Source organism: Carassius auratus, chromosome 13 (assembly GCF_003368295.1).
Source record: "Carassius auratus strain Wakin chromosome 13, ASM336829v1, whole genome shotgun sequence".
NCBI classification, from domain to species: domain Eukaryota; kingdom Metazoa; phylum Chordata; class Actinopteri; order Cypriniformes; family Cyprinidae; genus Carassius; species Carassius auratus.
The window spans coordinates 15,427,884-15,450,877 of record NC_039255.1 but is presented as its reverse complement, the minus strand read 5'-3'; the positions used below and the strand labels follow the sequence as shown (position 1 = coordinate 15,450,877).

Here is a 22,994-nt window from a genome sequence, read left to right as displayed (position 1 = left end):
TGTATTTTATATTTAAGAACAAATGAAGAAAAACACTGAAATCACATGCAAAAACCTAGTACATACACTTTTAACCCCTTAAATGTCAACGTCCCCTGTTGGAATTTTATTTTTTGATTGCACCCGGTGGCTGTATGTTTCGCATCCTTGAAATGTATTAACAAATTGTGTTCATCCAATAATGAAAACTGTCATCATTTACTTACCTTCTATTGTTCTAAACTTGTATAACTTTCTTTCTTCTGTTGCGTACAAAAGATTAAAACTGTAGCCGTTGACTTGTTAACAATTTTCTTTAAAATAGCTTGTTTGTGTCAGGCAGAAAAAGGAAACTCATCTACGTTTGGAACAACTTGAGGGTGAGTATAAGAAATGAACTTACATTTTTAGGTGAACTATCTCTTTAAGAAAATCACGTATGTATGCACTTTGTAAATAACACTGAAGTTTTTCATGAGAAGTTCTCGTTTGTCTATAAATACAAATAATCCATATAATTATTAGTAAATGAGACCCATTGTCCATTTCATTTAACAAAGATGACCTTTTTAATATTTATCTTTAAGAGTTATTTAAAAAGAAAGTGACATGCACCTGTAATTTGGGTCCACAATGTATACACTGAAAACATAAATAGCACTGTTTTGTTGAGAAAAGTTAAGATCATTCTTGGAACTCCTATTCATGATTTCATAGGGTTCAAGGTTTCCTAGTTTTGCAATGTCGTATCAACAAAACAGCTCCTGTAATTCTGAAAGACATAAAACACATTTCTTTTTCTTTCATTGCCAATAAACCATGAAAGCTCATATCCCTTAGAGAGAGCCAGGTTATTAAAACTCAAGTGAGATAAAACTGTAGATGACACCCACATGAGGTCCCCAGTCCTCTTCAGGACGCTTCTCATAAACTAGCATAGATTTCCATGTTTGGGCAATTGTGAAGACAGGCTACCTACAGAGTCAAAGAAAGGTTTTAGGTTTCTACAGCAACAAACTGCCAAACACACACACACATCTGAGGCATATTACTTGATGCACGGTGCCTTTGAAGTAATAGTCTTTTCGATTAAAATTCTCCCACACTTTGATGTTGGCATCAACACGGTGCATGAATGTCTCTACATCATACCTGCAGAAAATAAAAATACCAGACAGCATTACATATTGCTCCTTACATCCATTGTATAACAAATGCACTGCAATAATAATCTACTTCCTCACAACAATATGCAATCCTCATGATTAGAAATATGAGTAAAACCTGGATTATAAGGTCCAGGTATTGTTCATTAATTTGTTTTTGCTTTCACATATGAAAACGAATAAACGAGAAAACAACTCCATTTTTAGTTTTTTTTAGAAATATTAATAGCTGATATGCTGTCTTCAGGGGCGTAACTATCCAGTGTTAGAGGGGTACAACATTTAATTTCCAACAACAAAAAAAAAAAATACCTGAAGAAATTCAATCGTAGGAGAACATTCTATACTGTGGATATCCGGCTTCCATAAGGACACGAATGGAGCCATCGCCACCGATCGACTCAGTGTCTGGGCCGCCACTGACACCATCTTCTGCCCCTCAAAGATGATTTGTTTTCTGGTGATTTTGTTGGCCGCATGAAGACCCACGTGTTCCTGAACATCATTCAACTCTGATATGTATTTCCATTTAACTGTTCCTGCGGTACTGATGATGGAGTTGTAAGCCTGCAACCTGTTCCTAGCCAATTTTAACATATGGCAAGGGTCCATAATCACAAACACGTTTTCCCCTTAAGAAGGGTGGACATAATATGTCCTGAGAGGCTGATTCAGCTTTAGCTGGCATGAACGAGTCATTATCTGGCTTCACAGCACACAGCAGTTCAGTCAGTGTACTGTTTGAGTAAATGAATTACTCCGGGATATTGATTTGTTTGAACTCAGAGGGAGTGTCAGCCACATTAAAAAAGTTAACAGCTTAAGTCATTTGTGGATTAATGCGTATTGGATATGCGAACCATTTAAAACGATTCAGTTCGATTTGGTGAACTGGTTCAAAAAGATCCGGTTACATCGAATGATTCGTTCGCGAACCAGATATGACAAACTGCTTTGTTTTGAACTCTCTCACAACAGACACGGAAGAGAAGACAATGCTGAATAAAGTCATAGTTTTTGCTATTTTTAGACAAAAATGTATTTTCGATGCTTCAAAAATTTCTACCTGATCCTCTGATGTCACATGGACTACTTTTAAGATGTTTTTATTACCTTTCAGGACATCGACAATATACCGTACACACAGCTTCAATGGAGGGACTGAGAGCTCTCGGACTAAATCTAAAATATCTTAAAGGGGGGGTGAAATGCTAGTTTTCACTCAATATCCTGTTAATCTTGAGTACCTATAGAGTAGTACTGCATCATTCATAACTCCAAAAAGTCTTTAGTTTTATTATATTTATAAGAGAAAGATAGTCTGTGGCGATTTTTCCCGGAAAAACACGAGCGCCTGGAGGCGTGACGTGTGGGCGGAGCTAAAGAATCACGAGCGCCAGTAGGCTTTTGCCTTGAGAGCGTTTGGAAGCTGTGACAGATCCAGAGGCTGAAATTTAACAAGAGCAGCATCAGCAACGACTTCTCTATGTGGTATGTATTGAAACTGTATATATTTGCTTAGCGATTTTGGAAAATGACTAAGTTCCACTTTATGTCGTCTTTTTTTTTTTTTTTTTTTTTTAAGCTGTACATGTGGAAAGTGCAGTTTGATGACAACATCGCATGTTGTTTACTTGATGTGCTCACACGCCGATAGCTAAGTTAACAACACAGAGATATTTGAAGCAGTTTTACTCACCGCCTGCGGTTCCAACACAAGATCGTGACCCTTTTTCGTTGGGACTGCATTATCCTTAAGAAATAAACGATATGCAAATCCGGCGTCAAACTGGGCCTTGTTTGTAAAACAAGCATCTTCGAAATGCAGGGAACAAACAAAAACACTTGCACAACTCCGTTGATGCTCTGTAAAAATAAACTCCATCCACTAGTCCCTTAATGCTGTTTTTTTTTTTTTTTGGTAATCTGTGCAGGGTTTGTCTTGCCCTGGCAACCAAAAACACACTCCTTTTGTGACATTTCGCGACGCTCTCGCTCTGATCAGTGAATGTCTGTTGTGCTCTCAGTGCTGTGCTATACGGGAGCGCTATGGGATTTAAATCCTGCCATGATTCAAAACTGAAAATACAGTTCTGAAAGGTTGAAACTAAGTGTTCGAAAACTCAAAATCTTACAAAAAAAAGTTTTGCAAGATCGAAAAATAAGATTTGCAAGCTTGCAAAATGTAAAAAAATAAAAATATCTTTGCAAACATTGTGTTCTTTTTGAGATCTCCTCCTTCAGAACTGCTACATTTTTTTTTACGAAGTTGCGCAAATAATTTTTCAGAGTTTCAAATTTGTCATTGTTCTCCCACTGTATTAGATTGTTTTCCAGGTTTGAAACCTTGTAAATGGTGATCTGAAAACTGGTGTGCAAATGTGTGAAAACAAGTTTTGAAACTCTGAAAACAGAGTTTTGCAGGCTTGCAAAGTGGTAAAAAAATTAAAATCTCTGCAAACATAATTTTGTTTTTGAGTTTTCCTTCTTCAGAAGTGCAACACTCTTTTTTATGGTGTTGTGCAATCATTTTTTCAGAGTTTCGAATTTGTCACTGTTCTCCCAGTGTATAGTTTGCCTTCCAGATTTGAAACCTTGTAAAAAGATTGATCTGAAAACTGGTGTGCGAATAGGTGAAAACAAGTTTTGAAACTCTGAAAACTGAGGTTCGAAAGGGCGAAACTTATTACATTACATTACATTTGCACTCCTATTGCAGACAATTTTTTCAGAGCTGAGTTTACAACACCCACTTTGTGGAGATACGCCCACACAGTTGCGAGCTTGCAACTCACGTGATTTGTGGCAGCGTTGTCACGCAGCTCTGCTCTGAAACTCTGAAACTCAGACTGAGCGAAAATGAAGCTTCGCAACCTCGCAACTTGAAAAAAAGCCTGAGGGAGGGACTTCTGCTCTTGGCCAATGCTTTGCTGTCTGCTGACGTACAGTCCAATCACAAGTTGTATTTACTGGAAAGGTGGGATTGACCGACTGCTCCACCAATGACGAAAGCGCACAAGAGGACACGCAAACAGAGGATGCACGCACGGCATGGATCTCTGGCCACAAGGCGGTCCCGTCCTAGAGCTGCAAGAACCGCGTCCATGGCTGGGAGAGAGGTGACAAACTTTAACGTTACCATTAATTTTAGCTAACTAAAAAGCTAGCTAATAACTGTGAACTTATTAGCATGCTTGTGGTCATCTTTGTAGTCACTATAACTTAGGCTGTGTTCGAAACTTTAAAGTAAAAGTTATGGTGAATTTTCCCGGGCAGATTCATCGCTCCTCCTGACCATGCCTTTAACTCTCAAAATAGTGAAATGTTCAGTTTCCTTCATTTGGGTTTCATGGGGTGAAATAATAGCCTACATTTGCTGCCTTTCCGCACATAGAATATAAGATTCTCCAGTCAAACGTTTGACTGGGTTTGCGTTATGCATCCACTACATGTAGCTGTGCTAAAGGGAATGTCAACATTTTGACAGAGCGCCTTTATCCATATATAAGTTTATAAGGCGCACTGTCGCTTTTTGAGAAAATTAAAGGCTTTTAAGTGCGCTTTATAGTGCGGAAAACACGGTACATTTAAAATTGTGATGTTAAAAGATTATCATATTATATATATATTATATTTTACTGCTTACAGCTGTCTTGTTTTGGTAAAAATTACAACTTCTAAGTTTGATGTCAATCACAATGTAGTAATGTATGTAGAATCTTGAAGGTTTGAGCTGTTTGGAAACTGCATACAAAATTATAGGCTATGCTATGCATTTCATGTATAAATCTTTAAGCATTTTTATGTATTTGCAAGATTAGTGTTGTTTCTGTGACTTTCTTGGAGTGCTAATTTCTAATTAATTTATCTTTCATTGCCAGGATGTCCTTCGGGAGGAGTTACTTGGGCGGCTGCGGTCTAGAATACAGCAAGCACTTTCAAGACAACCTGTCGATTTGGATTTCCTTGAGTTTGTCTGTAACAATGAATTAATTTTAATTCATTCTTTTGCTGATCAAATACACATTGGCACTGACATTTTGCAGCAGTTAAATCATTTGTTGGAGCTGGTCCAAACTGCAGTGGAAAACAATCCAGCTGTGTCACATTTAGACACAGCTGTAGGGTTAAGAGGAGGACCCAGGCTGATTATACAGAGAGATCAGTTGCATGACTTACTAGAAGCACAATTCTCAGTACCCTACATAGCTCAGTTGTTAGGGGTATCACAACGCACTATATTCCGTAGGATGGAGGAATATGGACTAAGTGTGACAGGATGCTATAGCACCATGACTGACTCAGAACTTGACAACATGGTGATAGCTATAAAAACCCAGATGCCCAATGCAGGGTACAGAAATGTGAAGGGACAGCTCATGGCAATGGGTAGCCGTGTGCAGTGGGAGAGGATAAAGGCATCGATGCATCGTGTGGATGCCGCTGGAGTTCTTTCCCGACTTGCACAACTTGGCTGCATTGTGCGAAGATCATACTCAGTTCGAGGTCCCCTTGCACTGGTACATGTTGACACCAACCATAAACTTATCAGGTATGTTTTTATGTATTTTAAGCTAACTTTATCCTTGCTAAGGTGTTATGTAAATCTGTGGTTTTAAACTCAGGTACTTGGGGGACCTCTGACCCCTAGAAACGAAGTTGAGGCTAATTCCCTGGGTGTCATATGAGTCTACAATAGTGTATTTGTATCTCTCTGTTCATCTCCATAGTATCCAACCCAATTTTACACCAAAGTTACAAATTTATTTAAAGCATGCAAGGCAGTGATTGGTGTATGTATATGCTATATGCGTATGTATAATGTTCTTTTTGTTTTTGTTTTTTGTTTTGTATTACTTTTTGTTCATAGGTACAACCTGATAATATTTGGTGGAGTTGATGGATTTTCCAGAAAGGTAATACAATTCATATATATAATATCCACTTTGCTAGGTAAATAATTTCAATTCAAGCAATAGAAAGTTTGGATTTCTATCTACAGTACAGAAGGATAAGTGGTTGAGAATTGTGGTTGAGTGATCTAAACTTTTAAGCCCCCCAAATATTGTAGAATATATGAAAGAAATAGTTTTTGCAATTCTATAACATTCAAAAAGGAAAATCTTTCTATGAACACCGGAACCCTACAGACCTTATTTATATTATATTATGGTTACTGTTGTTGATAATGTAGTAGACTTAAACATACTTAAAAATCACAAGCCTGTTGAACATGTTTATCCTCAGCAAGAATTATTACTTAAGCTTCTGCCATGGTTTACTTTCTTGATATGGATCCATGTAGAAATAAAGTAATTGACAATGTGAACAAGATGCCTTCACATAACGATTATTTTAATTCTGTTTTCGTTACTGAAAACATTTTTGAATGTAAATTAGGAAAATGCATTTCACAATTTGCAGAGCACAAAGTCACATCCACTAATTGTGAACTTAGTCTTACAGGTTAAAAAAGTTACATATTATCATAAGGATGGATTGAGATCAGAAAATAAATGTTAGTATTTGTGAGATTGTAACCAGCTAATTTTGATAATTTTATTTGATAAATGACTAATGTATTTAATGTAATGATTAAAATTTACATATATTTTTTACAGAATGACTAACTGGTTAATGGAATTGTTTCTGCAATACTGGACATCATCAGTACATACATGATTACCGTTTCCTTTTTAAACATTTCTAAACTTTGTTGTTGATTGTAGTTGCTGTGTCACTAAATCTTTTTAGTTAATAATAAGTAATTATTTACACAGGTCCTGTATTTGGATGCAGCAACCAATAACCGTGCCAGTACAGCATTCTCCTTTTTCTTTGAGGCCACCCAGCTCCATGGTGTTCCATCAAGGTAATTATTATTATTAGATTTATTTTTCAAATAATATATGTTATCTGCCTGTCTTATTATTGTGGGCAGCTGTGGCTCTGGAGGTAGAGCGGGTTGCCTGTTAATCGGAAGAATGGAGGTTCAATCCCCGGCTCCTCCAGGCTACATGACAAAGCATCTTTGGGCAAGATACTGCTGTTCCAGCAGTGTATGAATGTGTGTGAATGGGGAATTCGATGTAGTGTAAAAGCGCTTTGAGTGGTCGCAGAGACTAGAAATGTGCTATACAGAGAATTTATTAATTTAATTTGAATTAATTAATTATCCCTAAAATACAGAAAAGGTTGAGGAAACTCTTGTCAGTCATTTTAGTTGTTTCATCTAACTGTCAGATTCGCTGCTAAGGGTTACTGCTGCAAATGTTCTTGATTACACCTCATATTATTTCTATGTTAAAGGGTTCGCGGAGATCAAGGAGTTGAAAATTTGGACATCGCCTACTTCATGTTTGCGAGACGTGGAACCGGCCGAGCTAGCTTTATCTCGGGAAAAAGTGTACACAATCAAAGGTAATATGAAATACCTGCTGTTCGAAGGTTATTACTTTAGAGATTTAAATTTTTTACCTCTCCTAACTAAAACCCACTATCTTTACATTTACATTTATTCATTTAGCTGTCGCTTTTATCCAAAGCGACTTACAATTGTTAAGTATGTTAGAGGCTTCACGCCTCTGGAGTAACTAGGGGTTAAGTGTCTTGCTCAGGGAAACATTGGTGTGTCACAGTGGATTCAGACCAGAGACTCTCACACTAAAGGCATGTGTCTTATCCACTGTGCCATCAGCATCCCCCCATCAATTGTTTTTTTAAAAGCATATTCGAAAAATAATTTAACAAGTGATCCAACATTAGCTACGGTCTTTGTTCTGATATCTGTGATCATATACAGTTGAATGGCTGGGGAAGTTCCATTTTGCTTTGTACACTTCCTTGTGCAAACCTTCAATGAAAATGTTGTGTTCTGCACAGAACTCTCCCCATTCACCTTCATTTCACTCATTGCCACATTTTGGCATTCAAGTATCCTTTGAGGTTCGCACTGTCTGGACCAGAGTATCTAATTATTATAAATGATACAGCACTTATTAAACAAATGAGAATTGCATTACATTTCGCCAATACCTATGTCTGATAGACATTTTGTACTTTTGAAGAATCGAACGGATGTGGCGAGACGTGTGGATGGCTGTCACCTGCATATTTTATGATGTGCTTCACACACTGGAGGAAGATGGTCTCCTGGATATTTCCAACACGGTGCACCTTTTCTGCGTGCATTATGTCTTCTTACCTCGCCTTCGAGCAGCGTTACACGTCTTTGCAGCAGGTTGGAATAACCATCCCCTCAGGACAGAGGGAAACCACACTCCACAACAGCTCTGGCATATGGGGCAACTCAACACTCCAGAGGAAGAGGAAAATCTTGAGGTAGGACAACTTTGTTAATAATTATCACTGTGGTATAAGCTGTTTTGTATTCTTTGCTTGTCGGCTAACATGAAGCAAACATACAAATGTTATTTTTAAAATTATTATTAGGGGTTAAGGGTTAAAGTGTCCACTGTGTGTTGGGCCTACACTAAAATCTCTCCATACGTTTAGGAACTGCAAAACCAAGATCTACACTGGGAGGATGCCCTGATGACTCCTGAGACCTCTGTCAGTGGAGTTCAGGTCCCAGAATTTGAGGTGCCTCTGGCTGATGAAGATCTGGCAGCACTTCAGTCTGTGATTGACCCTCTAACTGATTCAGATTCAAATGGCTGTGACCTTTATATCCAGGTGCTAAACTTTGTTAGACTAAACAATTCAACACCCGTTGATTAGGCAATTAAGTGTCCTTAAGCACAAACATCTCGAACATCCTACATGTAATTGGCCATAAACTATATGCTACAAGTCACATTCCCTTTACATTTGTTAATTTCATCCTTGGGCAAAGGTTTAACAAAATATGGCCGGCCAGCCAGCTTTCGCCATTTTTAAGACAGGGTTACCAATGTTCCAGCAAACCAAATTCTGTTTTGTATATGAAATTCAATATTTTTTTTTCTGTGACTTTTTTTGAAAATCATTTAATTTTTCATTAACATAAAATGTCAATTTAGATTAACATTGCACATGAACACATTTGTGACAAAGCTGGAGAAATAAAATATTTGTATGTGAAGTAATGCAACTTTAAATGCAATATCAAAACTGCAAAAAATTCTTTACTGTACACTACCAAGTAGTAATGATTGTTGAACACTCACAGTACAACAGGTTGTGAACATTCTCTTAAAACATTTGGTTTAAACATTGTAAATGTAATCCTGAATGAATACTGGACACAAATACTGTGAATAAACACTTACCGAACATGCATTTTGTAATTTCTGTTTTTAAAACGCCATTCATTATGAGAACATTATGCTACAACTCCACGGTCTGTAAAGATGCCATTTTTTTTTCTTAACTAAAACATTGTTAAATATACGTTGGCCTAAAATAAATGAAATGTGAATAAAGGAAATTTAAACTGACATGTTTCACACATGTATTGCATGAAGCTGCATTATATCAGTCCAAATCCAGTATCGGATGTCCAGATAGATGCTTCCAGTGCTTGTTTAAGTTCCTCATAAGTTGAGAAGTGGCCAGGGATGCGTAGGCTCTGGTAACAAGTCGAGGATTTTGGGAACTCCCCACGTACCACCTCCAGCTTCAGCTGCCCAGAGAGAACTTCCCATCCAGTCCAAAACTTGAGTAGGTTCATCCGAGATGCTGCTGGTGCTAGAAAAAGAAAAGCTTTTTTCACAATAACTCAAATGTAATTATTCAACTCATAAAATAAATGACAGGAAATTGTATTAATTGGGCAAATGATCAATATTTGGAGTATTAGGGATGGGTTGCTATGAACACAAGGTTCAGGGTAAGGACAACATCTCTTTAAGGAGGAAGCGTAATGCAACTATGACTTTAAGCTCTGAGTTAAGGTATAAAAAATAAAATAAAAAAAACATACACGGCGAACACACCTTTGCACTTACATTACAAGTGTCTTATGCTGTGTCATTGTTCACTGACATCTACATAGTGACAAGTATATGGATATGACATACCCGTTTCAATGAAATGCCGAAGGTACATTCCAATTTTGGCTCTTGTCTCAAGTGGAAATTCCTCGTCGTCGTCAACAACCTCACTTGTTGGCCAAATGATGTGATCAATCATGACCTTGTTGATGCACAAATTTGGCATTAATTTCTTTAAATTAAAAGTGAAAACAATATACAGTGTAATAAGTTGTTACACCCTTGACCAATATCATACGTAAAATCGATTCAAATATAAAAATAACAAATCAACCGTAGGCCCCCATGGGAGTATTACCTGGGGGCTGCAGATAACTTCTTTTTCACGTGGGAAGACAGCTTCAGCCACATCTCTTCTTTCTGACAGTATTGACCACACTCCTGTTTCTTTTAAGCCCTTTCTCATCTGTTTGATCTGAGAAGCGGTTCTTCCCAGAATCTGCAATAATTGTAACACACACACACACAGAGATACAAACAACAATCTTAAGTAAAAGGATAGCTATTTGTGGCTGAAGTGGACAATATAACCATTTTTTTTTTTAATATCTGAGCTCCTTTGGATAATTGTCTAAAGATTTAGACAATGCAGGTGATAGGAATGACATAATGACCTATGTTTGCTCTTTAATCTGGGTCTCAGTAAGGTATTCAAATATTGCTTTGATTCATAACCACTAATTAGAACTCACTTTCCCCTCTGGGAGTATATCACATGAGAAGAAAATAGGGAGTGAGAGCATGAGTAAAATATTTCACTAAAAATAATACCATTGCAATACTGAAATTATGGCCTGCTGACAGAAGGTCATGGGATCATTACATGTAAATAAATTCACCCTCAAAGCAACACGAATGTTGACTGAAATGTCCTTAATTTGATATAAGCAACTCTGGACTGCAAAATGACTGACCGACTGTTCGACAAGGTGATGTATAATACAAGGTATTTATTTGTCACTTTACAACTTGAAGGTTATAAAGTGAAATTGAGTCTGTAACTCCCTTCTGCTACGTAGCAGACAATATACAGTAATATGGAAGCAATTATGAAAATGGTAAACAGAAATAATCTATAATCAATGGAGCAGTGCTGAGGATGAATTTGAGCTTAAAAGTCTGAATCAGCCTGGGGGCAAAAGCTGGTGGTGCGGTAGCTGAAACTTCTTTATCTCTTCCCAGAAGGCAGCAGGCTGAACCATCACCCCTTTTATATATGGTATAGGTAGGTATAGTGTCCCGCTTCCCAGTGGACAAAAACTACTGACTAACAGCTGAGTCGTGTATCATAAGCAAGACAAAAGATGGTTTCAGATTCAATACAATGATATAAAAGTATTAGATTATGTGAACTAATGTCATTACCGCATGCTGCAACAGCCTCTGATGAAGATATTGTCTGTTCAGATTAGTCAGTCGTGGCAATTCCCACATGTCGACTAGGCTATTGACAGCCGCTTTCTGGTCCTCAGATAGCTCCCTGTTGCCATCCAGCTGAGGGAGAATTTAGTTCCCTACATTAGTCTCGTATTTTATCACAAACACACACACCAAAAAAAGCTTCACAACAAAACACTTCCTACCAACTGGATTGTGTTCCTTTGATCGATATCAGGGCAATCCTCCAATACCAATGTCGCTGTCTCCAATTGGCCCCCTAAGAGCACATGGACTACAGCAGGACTGATCCCTGGCAATCCTGGGCCACCATGTATAAATGAATGTCCCACCATTCTACCTGCCATCAGAAAAAGGTCCGAATCAATGAGTGGCTGGGAGGCACATGGGATGAGGTGATCCTTCTGCCCCTCAAACAGCCTCGTCACATCAGCATTGCCTGTAAATAAAGATGAAACAAAAGTTAGCATAAGGCACAGTACAGGTCTTTTCAAGTTTAGGTCATGAAAAAGTGTTGAAAGATATAAACAAAACTAAACTAAGACGTACCAAAATTGATGTGGAATCCAGACTGCAAGGTCTGCATAGCAAAGCTGATGAAGTAACGACTTACACCATCACCGATGGCAGCATCACCTAAACCAAAAGGATAATTGTTAAATCACTACAAAAGGGTATGTGATTGACTGCCAAGGACCTGGAACCACTCACAATGTAGGGTGAAAGTAAGAGGCATTCATGTCAAGCTAGCATTGGCTTGACATGGCTTGACATTGGCATAGGTTTACTTTGTTCATAGCAAACACTGAAAATGTGTCAAGTTTGTCATTCAAACATTGGCCCACATCTTTAATAAGGCTGTGTTACAAAAACTTCAACAAAGAGACATACGTCAATGATAGAAAGGAGCAATCTCTTTTTGAACCTGTTATACCTGCAGGAAGAATCAACTATTGTTGTCTGAGTCTGATGAGATATGTGTGAAGTGAGGGGGAATGACAAAAACACACTTCAACTAGAATTTATGCACAATATAATTTGCAATTTAATGTAGTCCGAGTAATAATTAAAAGGAATTAATAACAAACCGAACAGATAACTGAGTAACTGTGAGTGTGGCCAACTCGAGAATGTAATTTCAGATGTATTTTGCATGCATGTTGTTACAGGCTTATACCTGCATCCCAAATTATTGTTATATGCATTTCTAAACCCGACAGGAAGGTCCCAGTTTTGCCAACCTGAGTTAAGCGCACATATCACTAAATGAAGGTTACATTGTTATTATATAACCAACAGCGCTTGCTGAAGCACAAGCACTAACCCTTATCAATTAATCAATCTCAATAGTGAAATTGTGACTAGGGCTGCACAATATGAGGTAAAGCTGCTATGTGCGATAACATTGTTTAATATTGGGATGACAATATGAATTGCGATAGATATTCATGTGAAAGCTATACTGTACCCATGTCTTAGTGCTTTAATCAGAGGTGTAAAATACTTGAGTAATTCTACTTGATTACTGTACTTAAGTATTATTTTGGGGGATTTGTACTTTACTCAATTACAATTTAAACTGACTACTTGTACTTTTACTTGATTACATTTTTACTCCTTAAAATTTTATTTCATCTTAAAAAGTACATTATATTTGTATTTTATCTTATGGACATTAAATATGGTAAACAAAAGATCAAACGTGTGGCTGACATGAGAACTAACGATCATTGTTGCACATTCATGCATCAAACACACACATTTCTACTAATTATCACTTTCATCAGGTAAATGTCTGGCCTCAAAAGTTCACCACCAAATCTGAGGAAGTTTATTGAGGTAGCAAAGCTGTGTTTTCCTGCCCCCAAAAAGTTTATTCATTATTTGTTCTGTTTTGAAAGAGCCATTAGCTTTGTAATATATCAGCTGAATGCACAAAATGGAGTGCAAATAAAATCAGTGATGAGAATTTAAATACAATTCATATTTTTGTGAGATTTTTTATTTTTATAAAATGATACAAGTCTCCAAAAAAGTGTTTAAATAAACATTATATGCTAAATTAATAGTAATTCATGTTTAGTGATGTTCTTACCAGGTCGTGGATAAATTGTGTTTACAATATGTCATTATATGAATCCTTAAGTAGGAATTAGGACTGTCAGTGAATATTTTTTTAATCTTAATAATTACATGCTTTCTCATTAATTAATCTTACACACTGCTCCGGGTGTGTGCTCACAGTGGGTGTGTGTGTGTTTTCACTGCTCTGTGTGTGTGCGCATTTCGGATGGGTTAAATGCAGAGCACAAATTCTGAGTATGGGTCACCATAATTGGCTGAATGTCACTTCACTTCACTTAGTCACAAATAATTATTTATCAATATTTGCTAGGAAAAAAAAAAAAACTCGAAATGCTCCAAATAAACATTTAAAAGATTAATTGATTTTAGACAGTGATGTTGAATAGACAACACAAATAAAGTGGCCTTCAAAAACGTTAACGTTGTATGTTTTAATTCTATGCTTTAATTTAAGACTCTCCTCATTAATTCAACACATTCTTGTATTCTGTCTGGAATATATTTCTAACCTCTCCATCACATCTTGCTTTTCAAAGGGATTGTTCACCCAAATTTGAAACTTTGACCATTTACTGAACCTCTGTCATCCCAGATGTTTATGACTTTCTTTCTTCACATGAACATAAGCAAAGATTTTTTGACCATATAATGCAAGGGGACAGGAGCACTTCAGAAACCACACAAAGTGACGGTCAAGATTAAAATATTGATATATTTTTTTTTTTTTTTACATATGCCTGTAGTTACACTTAAGAAGACAGTGATTCATTAACAGGGGTTGCATGAGTTACTGTCATAGTCTCTTTGTGTATAGTTTCTGTGTAAGTGTCATTTTTGTATGTCCCATACACTTTCATTATATACAGAGAATTGTTTTTGTTCATCTGATAAATGAAAGTCATATAGGATGGCGTCAGGGTGGAAAGGATGAAGTTTCCTTTTAATGCTTTTCCCTGTATTATTATTTGGTTTTCCGCAGGATTTAATTTTATTTGTTGTCGTTGTTGGACTAAATATACGTTTGACCTGTGCCTTTGCATTTATTCATTCACTCCCTTTAACCATTCTTCTGTATGTCTGTCAGAAAAAAAAAAGGACTTCTACTTCTTTAATACTTGAGTACAATTTAAAGTTGTACTTTTTTACTTTTACTCAAATATGTTTTTGACCAGATACTTGTACTTTTAATTGAGTAAAATTTCACTTCAGAAAAAGTTTTGATTACTTTTTACACCTCTGGCTTTAATAGGTTCTTTGTGTGATAGGTCAAACGTTTATTACCTGCCTGGTTCAGATTAAATGATTTGAGCTTGATTTTGGCACGATCCATTTGACGTAGGGTGTCATGGGGATTCGTAAACAACAACGGGTGTCGAGACGCAAGATTCGATCGTTTCATCTCGTATATTGTGTCATAGTGGGCGACAATCTACATCGCATCTGCGATGCTTCATGACATCACGACAGAGAGACTAGCATGTTTAATTTTTTAACGGTCCTCCACGACGAGTTGATTAAGTGTACAAGAGTGAGTGTGCGCGAATGAGTGAGAGTGGGAGCAACAGTGTGTGTGTGTGCGCGCGCCCGTGTGTGTGTGTGTGTGCGTGCACGAGTGAGTGAGTGAAGGACAGTGAGTGTGTGTTTGTGTGAGTGTGTGTGCGAGCTATGTTTGAGATGACTGAGAAAACTCTTTACAAGTTATGCCATGTATATTATATTGCTAAAACCTTAATTTAAAGAAACAATCTTACCTTCCAGCACACAGTGAAGTGGGGAGGCCCATTTAGTTCTTGGAGTCTTGTAGAATGCGATTACTGCCTTTTCTCTCTCTTCAAGATCAGAATGTAGGTCCATTGAGAAGCGAAGAGGTATCTCCAGCTGTTGCCCCCTCAAGATAACTCTTCTGAACAGTGTTGCTGCACTTGAAGAATTAATGATTTGCTTCCATTCTATGAAATATAAAATAAATACTTGAAAAAAAATAATAAATGAAACATTTAACAGTCAAATACATTTCAGTGTGATATAAAATAATTTACAGAGCCTGATTACTATGTATTTGAGTGTATTAATCAGCGTGATTACAAGCAATTAACATCAAACAGAAGCTAAAAAAGCAGGTTCTGTAAGAGGGACAGGACAGGTTAACATGACAATGACATTTAACAACTGACTTGTGGCAACAAAAACAAAAAATGAAATATATCTTTGAGTTCGTGAGCTCTGTTAAAAGCTTATGCTCTTGACTGGCACCTGGGACAGTGGGATCAGCAAGAATAGTTGATGGTCCGGCCATGTCATTGACTACACCAGTCGAACTGGTGCTTTGTTCATGAGGCAAGAAATCAATTGTGCTTGAAGTCCCCTCTCTGGCATCATTTTCAAGTAATGGCATCAAGGTGTCTTCTGGAAATCTAAACATGTTTAGATATACCATGAGAACCTCAATTGTAATTACAACTGTAAAAACATCATGTTAGTGAAATGTAAGGCATGATGAATGCAAATTGATTAATACCCATCTCCACAAAAGCTGGCATGGTATGCAATATCCTCTCTAGGAAATTGTTTTTCACATATTGGGCATACTTCCTATATCAGAAACAGAGAAATGTACAGATTTATGTTATTAATTTTAAGTATTATTATGTTTCAAATAATATTATGTTTCTAAATACATAAAAAACATGACATTCAGAAGTTGGGTATACTGAAAAAAAAATATACTCAACTGTAGTATTGACTTCTTTCTCTACAATACTGACAATTTCAGGCTCATCACTGCTCTGTGAATTGGGAAACAAAATTCATTTTAGGTAGAAGGTTTGGGTTTGGAACTGACAAAAAAGGTTCTGACGTGGAATTTGAAAGGTAATGAACCACACTTAATTCTTTAACATACAGAATAATGTGAGTGTTACTTACAATTTCAGCATTACAAGATTTGATGTGCAGAGCCAGGAACTGTAAAGGCATAACAACTCCACAGTTTTTGCAGAGGACTTTGGCATTTTGGAAAATTCTGGAGCATTGAGGGGGAGGGGGCTTGCATCTAGCTCCTCTTGTAGTGGGACAATGTACAGAATTAGTTTTCCATTATTTGTGACCGTTTTAAGGAGTCGTCCAGTGTAGCCCTCAGACTCTGTAGCGACAACAGTCAATTTTCTCTGTCCTTGACCACCTAAATACAAAAAGCAAATACATAATAACTTACTTTACTGTTTTTACAACTATGAGATGCCAAATAACATTGCTTTACTAATAAAGTATTTACTATACAAGACAAATACTATAAAAAAACAGTATCAAACCACCATAACTGTTTAAACTTGCAGATAAAACACTGGGGAGACTATGCTTCATATGCAAAACTGGTTGCTCTAAAGCATGACTTCAAATTCATTCAGTGGGTTAAAAGCTCCAGCAGGTTTCCTTATCCTACACTAACTATACCTGACCTGTTGATTTATAGCAAAGCCAGCCTCCGGACAACTGCTTCAACTTGGGGTACTGCTCTTCAAGCTGACAGACAATCTAAACAAAGATTTCACATGAAAAGCAGCGATGCTTAGTGTTAGAGAATTTTTATTAAATATGCAACTGCTACTACTTCCAGCACTGCCTCAAGTACTGAGATCCTTTGTGCTACTACTTTTTCCAGATCTACTTCAAGTAGTTATCTACTACATCAAATATTGCTTAAAAAAACCTCTACCATATACTTTTTTAAGTTGCGGCAACCACATACTTTTCTTGTTATCCTTTTTTCTCACACCTTGGCATGGTATGACTTGAAAGTAAACTTTTTATGTACCTTGTATCTGCATTAATAACAATAACATTAGAATATATGTATGTGTACAAGTTTTGTCACAAGTCCCATGCATGCAGTGGTTCTATTTACATATTTGAAAATTCATAGATACAGAATTTCTAAATGAGGGAGAAAGACTAGATGTGCTTCCAGACCCTTTTCAGAGGTTTTTAGAACACTGTATGTGGGAAAACTATGTAAAACAAATATTAACCACAGCAGAATTTTAACGTGAGTGTAGGGGGTCTTTAAAAAGGTTATAACGAAACAATAACCATTTAACTGAAGTAGTGATTAGCAAATTGCAAATTGATGTTAGAATAGAAGAGTTAAACACTTGTGATGGAACAAAAACACATCAAATCTAGAATACCTCCTCATGGCAAGAGCTATCAGCCACTGTAATGGTTCTTTTCCCCAAGCCTGCCTCGAGGAGTTTGATTTCTTCAGATGGCTTTGGTGTGCGATCAGTCGGACTTGACAGCACCAAAAACTGAAGCCTGACATATTTTATGGCTATCGCTGGAGATATTTTGGAAAGAGCAGCAGGGCGTTTCTTGGAGCGAATCATTTCACGGCGAAAAAAACCTGGAAATGACCTGAAGGAAAAAGAAAAACACTGTAAACAAGTTGTACACTGCATTTAGAAAATCAATGTATCCTTCAAATATATCATTACCCACTGAAGTGAAAGACTGAGTCAAAGTATTTAAAGATTTTTCATTAACAACAGCATTTCTTGCAGTGTTTTATCTTATCAGGTTTATATTCTTCTTTGTGCAAGTGAAAAAACCCAATTAGTGAAAACAACAAGTGAAAAGAGAGAATTACACTTTTGAAGCACAATCATGATGGATTTTAGAAAACCTAGTCTGTACAGCCATTGATGCTAGTGGGCGATAAACATAACCATATGTGCCATGGGACAAAACATATATATAAAAACAAAAAATCAAAAGTTATTTTATGACAGCAGTTAAAAGATTGTCATTCAATGGAACCAGCATGTGTCTGTAGAAGTTATCTAGTTTTCTATCTTTGTATTTTTTTTTCCATGTTCTGTGTTCTGGTATATGAAGCAAGTGTATTGTCCAAAGTCAGCATAGTAATCAGTCACAAAAAGAGTAATATGTATATGAAGAATTGCAATGTAGTGTGGCAGCACCTACCTCTGCATTTCATTTTGGATCGTCGGCAGCTGACTTGTTCCAGTTGATGTACTTGGGGTGTTGTGTCCATCTGACTGCAACCTTCGAGGTGGTTGCCCCCTTCCTCCTTGACCACTGCCTTCAGGTTGTTGCTGTCTTCTCGAAATCAATGATATTAGCGACTGTGCAGCATCAGCTATTGCAGTATATTCCTCCTGCAAGAATTGGACAGTTCAAATATCAATGCAATGAAAAATTATATTAACAATCACCTACTTGTTGCTCTGCTGTGTGTGAAGTAAGTATATTTCATGATTTTTTTTTTTAGCTTTTTCACTAATGGCAATAATGAATGACAGGAATATTTGTGGAAATTGTCTCTTGTCTGGTTCCTTTGACAATGTAGTTGTAAATACAAGTGCAAAATGCCCGTGCAAAATCACTTTTTAAGCGTGTTTTTAGTAATTGTTGTTTTGGTGTGTTTTGAGTGCTCATTGTTACAATTACACAGCAAAAGCTCAGTGACATTTTTATTTGTGCATGATAGAAATCACAAAGTGAATTATGCTATGCTTGAGCAAACAGTTTGTGAATGGGCAACTACAAATTATGGCAGTGAAAGAGACTGTGAACGCATTGAATAGGATATGTTTAGTTGAATAGCATAGGCTACTATTACACAGTAGCGGTAACATTAAGCGCACCATAATTAAATATAATATTAAGAAGTAAACAGCATAGCCGACTTATAGATTCAGTTTACATCCACAAATGAATAAGTACGTCGAGCAGTGCAACGTGCCCATGCACAATCTGTTTTTGTGAGATGATTGCTGTCAAAAAAGTTCATCAAGTTCAAAAAAGTTCAACTGATTTCAACAGTTTCAATATGATAAAAAGTAACTTTTATATTGATTCAATGGATTAATTGCATAGTGTCAAGAACTTATTGCTTTTTTGGGAAAAAAATAATAAATTTTTATAATAAATATGTGAAAATCAAAATCTGAATTGTTATTATAACCTAAAGATGCTATGAGATGCTATGAAACAAAAAATAGTGGTTTTCATCTTGACACTTTCTTGGTAAAGAAAACAAATTTTTACTCAAGTTAATCTAAATGGATTTATCACGTTTTGGAACAAAATTATAATATTCATAACAGAAGTAAACAGTGTAGCTGACTGAGTGTTTGTCAAAAAAAAAATTTTTAAACCACAACCTTCTTGTGGCTTCTTTGACCGATATATTTTGTATTTATCATCGAAACAACGTAAAACTTGGCACTGCACTTACTAGTGCATGTAGCAAGACACTTTGAAATCCATCGGACTAACGGTTCGAGGGATATGCAAATAAGACACACACACACACACACACACACACACACACACAGACGGTCGTTTCTGTAATTGATAGATAGATAATGTCAATAAAACAAATTGAATTGAACATGGAATTGAATGGGCCGATTAACGTTACCTCACAAAAATATTCTCTTTGAACACGCTTGAGTTGGTCATGTGGTAACGTTAACGTTACTCATGAACAATAGGTCAAAGGAACTTCAACTAACCATCATCTGGCAGATGGTTTAATGAAGTCGAACACAGAGCAGGTTTACCGGGCTTTGTGGAGCGGACTCATACTGATCTCATGTATAAAATTAACGTTAGATTACTAGCAGCTACATGACCAAAAACTAACTTGGAATTACATCTGCAGCAAATGTAGGCTATTATTTCACCCCATGAAACCCAAATGAAGGAAACTGAACATTTCACTATTTTGAGAGTTAAAGGCATGGTCAGGAGGAGCGATGAATCTGCCCGGGAAAATTCACCATAACTTTTACTTTAAAGTTTCGAACACAGCCTAAGTTATAGTGACTACAAAGATGACCACAAGCATGCTAATAAGTTCACAGTTATTAGCTAGCTTTTTAGTTAGCTAAAATTAATGGTAACGTTAAAGTTTGTCACCTCTCTCCCAGCCATGGACGCGGTTCTTGCAGCTCTAGGACGGGACCGCCTTGTGGCCAGAGATCCATGCCGTGCGTGCATCCTCTGTTTGCGTGTCCTCTTGTGCGCTTTCGTCATTGGTGGAGCAGTCGGTCAATCCCACCTTTCCAGTAAATACAACTTGTGATTGGACTGTACGTCAGCAGACAGCAAAGCATTGGCCAAGAGCAGAAGTCCCTCCCTCAGGCTTTTTTTCAAGTTGCGAGGTTGCGAAGCTTCATTTTCGCTCAGTCTGAGTTTCAGAGTTTCAGAGCAGAGCTGCGTGACAACGCTGCCACAAATCACGTGAGTTGCAAGCTCGCAACTGTGTGGGCGTATCTCCACAAAGTGGGTGTTGTAAACTCAGCTCTGAAAAAATTGTCTGCAATAGGAGTGCAAATGTAATGTAATGTAATAAGTTTCGCCCTTTCGAACCTCAGTTTTCAGAGTTTCAAAACTTGTTTTCACCTATTCGCACACCAGTTTTCAGATCAATCTTTTTACAAGGTTTCAAATCTGGAAGGCAAACTATACACTGGGAGAACAGTGACAAATTCGAAACTCTGAAAAAATGATTGCACAACACCATAAAAAAGAGTGTTGCACTTCTGAAGAAGGAAAACTCAAAAACAAAATTATGTTTGCAGAGATTTTAATTTTTTTACCACTTTGCAAGCCTGCAAAACTCTGTTTTCAGAGTTTCAAAACTTGTTTTCACACATTTGCACACCAGTTTTCAGATCACCATTTACAAGGTTTCAAACCTGGAAAACAATCTAATACAGTGGGAGAACACTGACAAATTTGAAACTCTGAAAAATTATTTGCGCAACTTCGTAAAAAAAAATGTAGCAGTTCTGAAGGAGGAGATCTCAAAAAGAACACAATGTTTGCAAAGATATTTTTATTTTTTTACATTTTGCAAGCTTGCAAATCTTATTTTTCGATCTTGCAAAACTTTTTTTTGTAAGATTTTGAGTTTTCGAACACTTAGTTTCAACCTTTCAGAACTGTATTTTCAGTTTTGAATCATGGCAGGATTTAAATCCCATAGAGCGCGCGCTCTTCTTGCAGACGCGCCCTCAGGACCCATATAAGGAAATTCCGCTCCATCTAACATCACACAGACCCATACTCGGAAAAAACTTTCCGAAACTTGTGACAAACCGGAAGAGGGATTTTTGGAACAAAAATACTCCTTCAAACGTACAACTTAATTTTTTAAACTTTGTCCATGTTTAGCATGGGAATCCAACTCTTTAACAGTGTAAAAAACTCAGTATGCATGAAATAGCATTTCACCCGCTCTTTAAACTCTGTTCCGAAGATAAATGGAGGTCTTACTGGTTTGGAACGACATGTGGGTGATTTATTAATGACATAGTTTTCCATTTTGGGTGAACTAACGTTTTAAGACTCATCTCCGTTAGCCAAAAATGACTAAAGTTAGCGTAGCATAGCATGGACAGAGACTGAACTCGGCCACACAGCATTAGTCTGAGAAACTATTGAAACGTGACCAAAACAACGGTCTACATTTCCAACAACTTACGGTCATATTACATTGATAGAAATACATTCTGTTCATTGTCGGTTTTCCTAACTGTCAAAAAATAATGGGTAACTAACTTAGCATGGGTTAGCTATAGTCGTTAATTAAGAACTGAAACAACCCAACGTAACCAGAAATATAATTTCGTAACATTCAATATCATAAAACACATTCTCACTTGTAAAATGTAATCCCTTGCTGTCTGGTTTTTAGATTCCGTTCATTTGAACATCCAAACGCAGCACAAAAGTCCGGCATCGTCCATTAATTTGCAGCGTTACCTAGCTACTTCCTAATGACTTCCTAATGACCTACTTCTATGCCTACTTCCCCTGTTCCAAGATGGCTGCGGTTTTGACGCACGATTAGAACCCCAAGGAGACATCTAGTGTATATATCTGTTAGTTGCAGAGGGAGCAACAAAGGATCTCCTTTTAATTTTGACCCTCTTGTCCCACTGCATTGAGCCATTGTTTTGAATGCGCTCGACCACTAAAACTTTGCATCCGAAGCATTTCTTCTTCTTCTTCTTCTTTTAGTTTTCTGGGGGTTACAGGTCAACTTTAAGGTACATACCACCACCTACTACATTGGAGTGTTTAAAGTGAAAAAAAACTTGATAACCCATACTGGGAATTGGTGCTCTGCATTTAACCCATCCAAGTGCACACACACACACACACACACACACACACACACACACCATGAACAAACATCCAGAGGAGTGGGCAGCTACACCCAGAGCTGTACCCCACCAGGGAGCAACTGGGGGTTCAGTGCCTTGCTCTGCTGTTCATTCACTCCCCCCATGCACCTACAACTCCTGCTGGCACTAAGACTCAAACCTGCTTATTTTAT

General features: G+C 37.1%; 2 protein-coding genes across 4 annotated transcripts; one reads left to right on the top strand and one right to left on the bottom strand.

The window, feature by feature from the left end:
• Positions 1 to 5,437: 5,437 nt before the first annotated feature.
• LOC113113261 (uncharacterized) lies at positions 5,438 to 9,116 on the top strand. The gene is made up of 6 exons (XM_026279405.1): positions 5,438 to 5,499; positions 6,016 to 6,061; positions 6,926 to 7,017; positions 7,455 to 7,565; positions 8,213 to 8,486; positions 8,661 to 9,116. Exons 1-6 carry the CDS (start codon positions 5,438 to 5,440, stop codon positions 8,883 to 8,885), a joined length of 810 nt encoding a protein of 269 aa, XP_026135190.1. The 3' UTR covers positions 8,886 to 9,116.
• Positions 9,117 to 9,251: 135 nt separating this feature from the next.
• On the bottom strand, positions 9,252 to 21,065 carry LOC113112809 (uncharacterized). Of its 3 annotated transcripts, none has more exons than XM_026278682.1 (15): positions 20,567 to 21,065; positions 18,605 to 18,798; positions 17,809 to 18,034; positions 17,080 to 17,155; positions 16,547 to 16,802; positions 16,354 to 16,407; positions 16,140 to 16,213; positions 15,875 to 16,035; positions 15,373 to 15,570; positions 12,086 to 12,172; positions 11,722 to 11,975; positions 11,504 to 11,632; positions 10,437 to 10,577; positions 10,166 to 10,310; positions 9,252 to 9,833 (listed from the first exon to the last, which is right to left on the bottom strand). In XM_026278682.1, the coding sequence occupies exons 5-15, from the start codon at positions 16,595 to 16,597 to the stop codon at positions 9,616 to 9,618; spliced, it is 1,512 nt and encodes a 503-aa protein (XP_026134467.1). In that variant the 5' UTR covers positions 16,598 to 16,802; positions 17,080 to 17,155; positions 17,809 to 18,034; positions 18,605 to 18,798; positions 20,567 to 21,065; the 3' UTR covers positions 9,252 to 9,615. The 3 variants fall into 3 exon arrangements, with proteins under 3 accessions (XP_026134467.1, XP_026134469.1, XP_026134468.1); XM_026278684.1 differs by having other exon boundaries at positions 10,166 to 10,280; positions 20,567 to 21,061; XM_026278683.1 differs by lacking the exon at positions 17,080 to 17,155.
• Between the last annotated feature and the right edge of the window lie 1,929 nt (positions 21,066 to 22,994).

Bases quoted from the DNA above. Each gene is read 5' to 3' on its own strand.
- LOC113113261 (XM_026279405.1), top strand. From the start codon at position 5,438: ATGACTGACTCAGAACTTGACAACATGGTGATAGCTATAAAAACCCAG. The intron at 7,018-7,454 runs GTAATTATTATT...TCTATGTTAAAG, and splicing joins CTCCATGGTGTTCCATCAAG to GGTTCGCGGAGATCAAGGAG. The intron at 8,487-8,660 runs GTAGGACAACTT...CCATACGTTTAG, and splicing joins AGGAAGAGGAAAATCTTGAG to GAACTGCAAAACCAAGATCT.
- LOC113112809 (XM_026278682.1), bottom strand. From the start codon at position 16,597: ATGCCTTTACAGTTCCTGGCTCTGCACATCAAATCTTGTAATGCTGAA. The intron at 16,036-16,139 runs GTATTAATCAAT...AAACATGTTTAG, and splicing joins GCCAGCTTTTGTGGAGATGG to ATTTCCAGAAGACACCTTGA. The intron at 9,834-10,165 runs GTATGTCATATC...TTCTTTTTCTAG, and splicing joins TCGGCATTTCATTGAAACGG to CACCAGCAGCATCTCGGATG.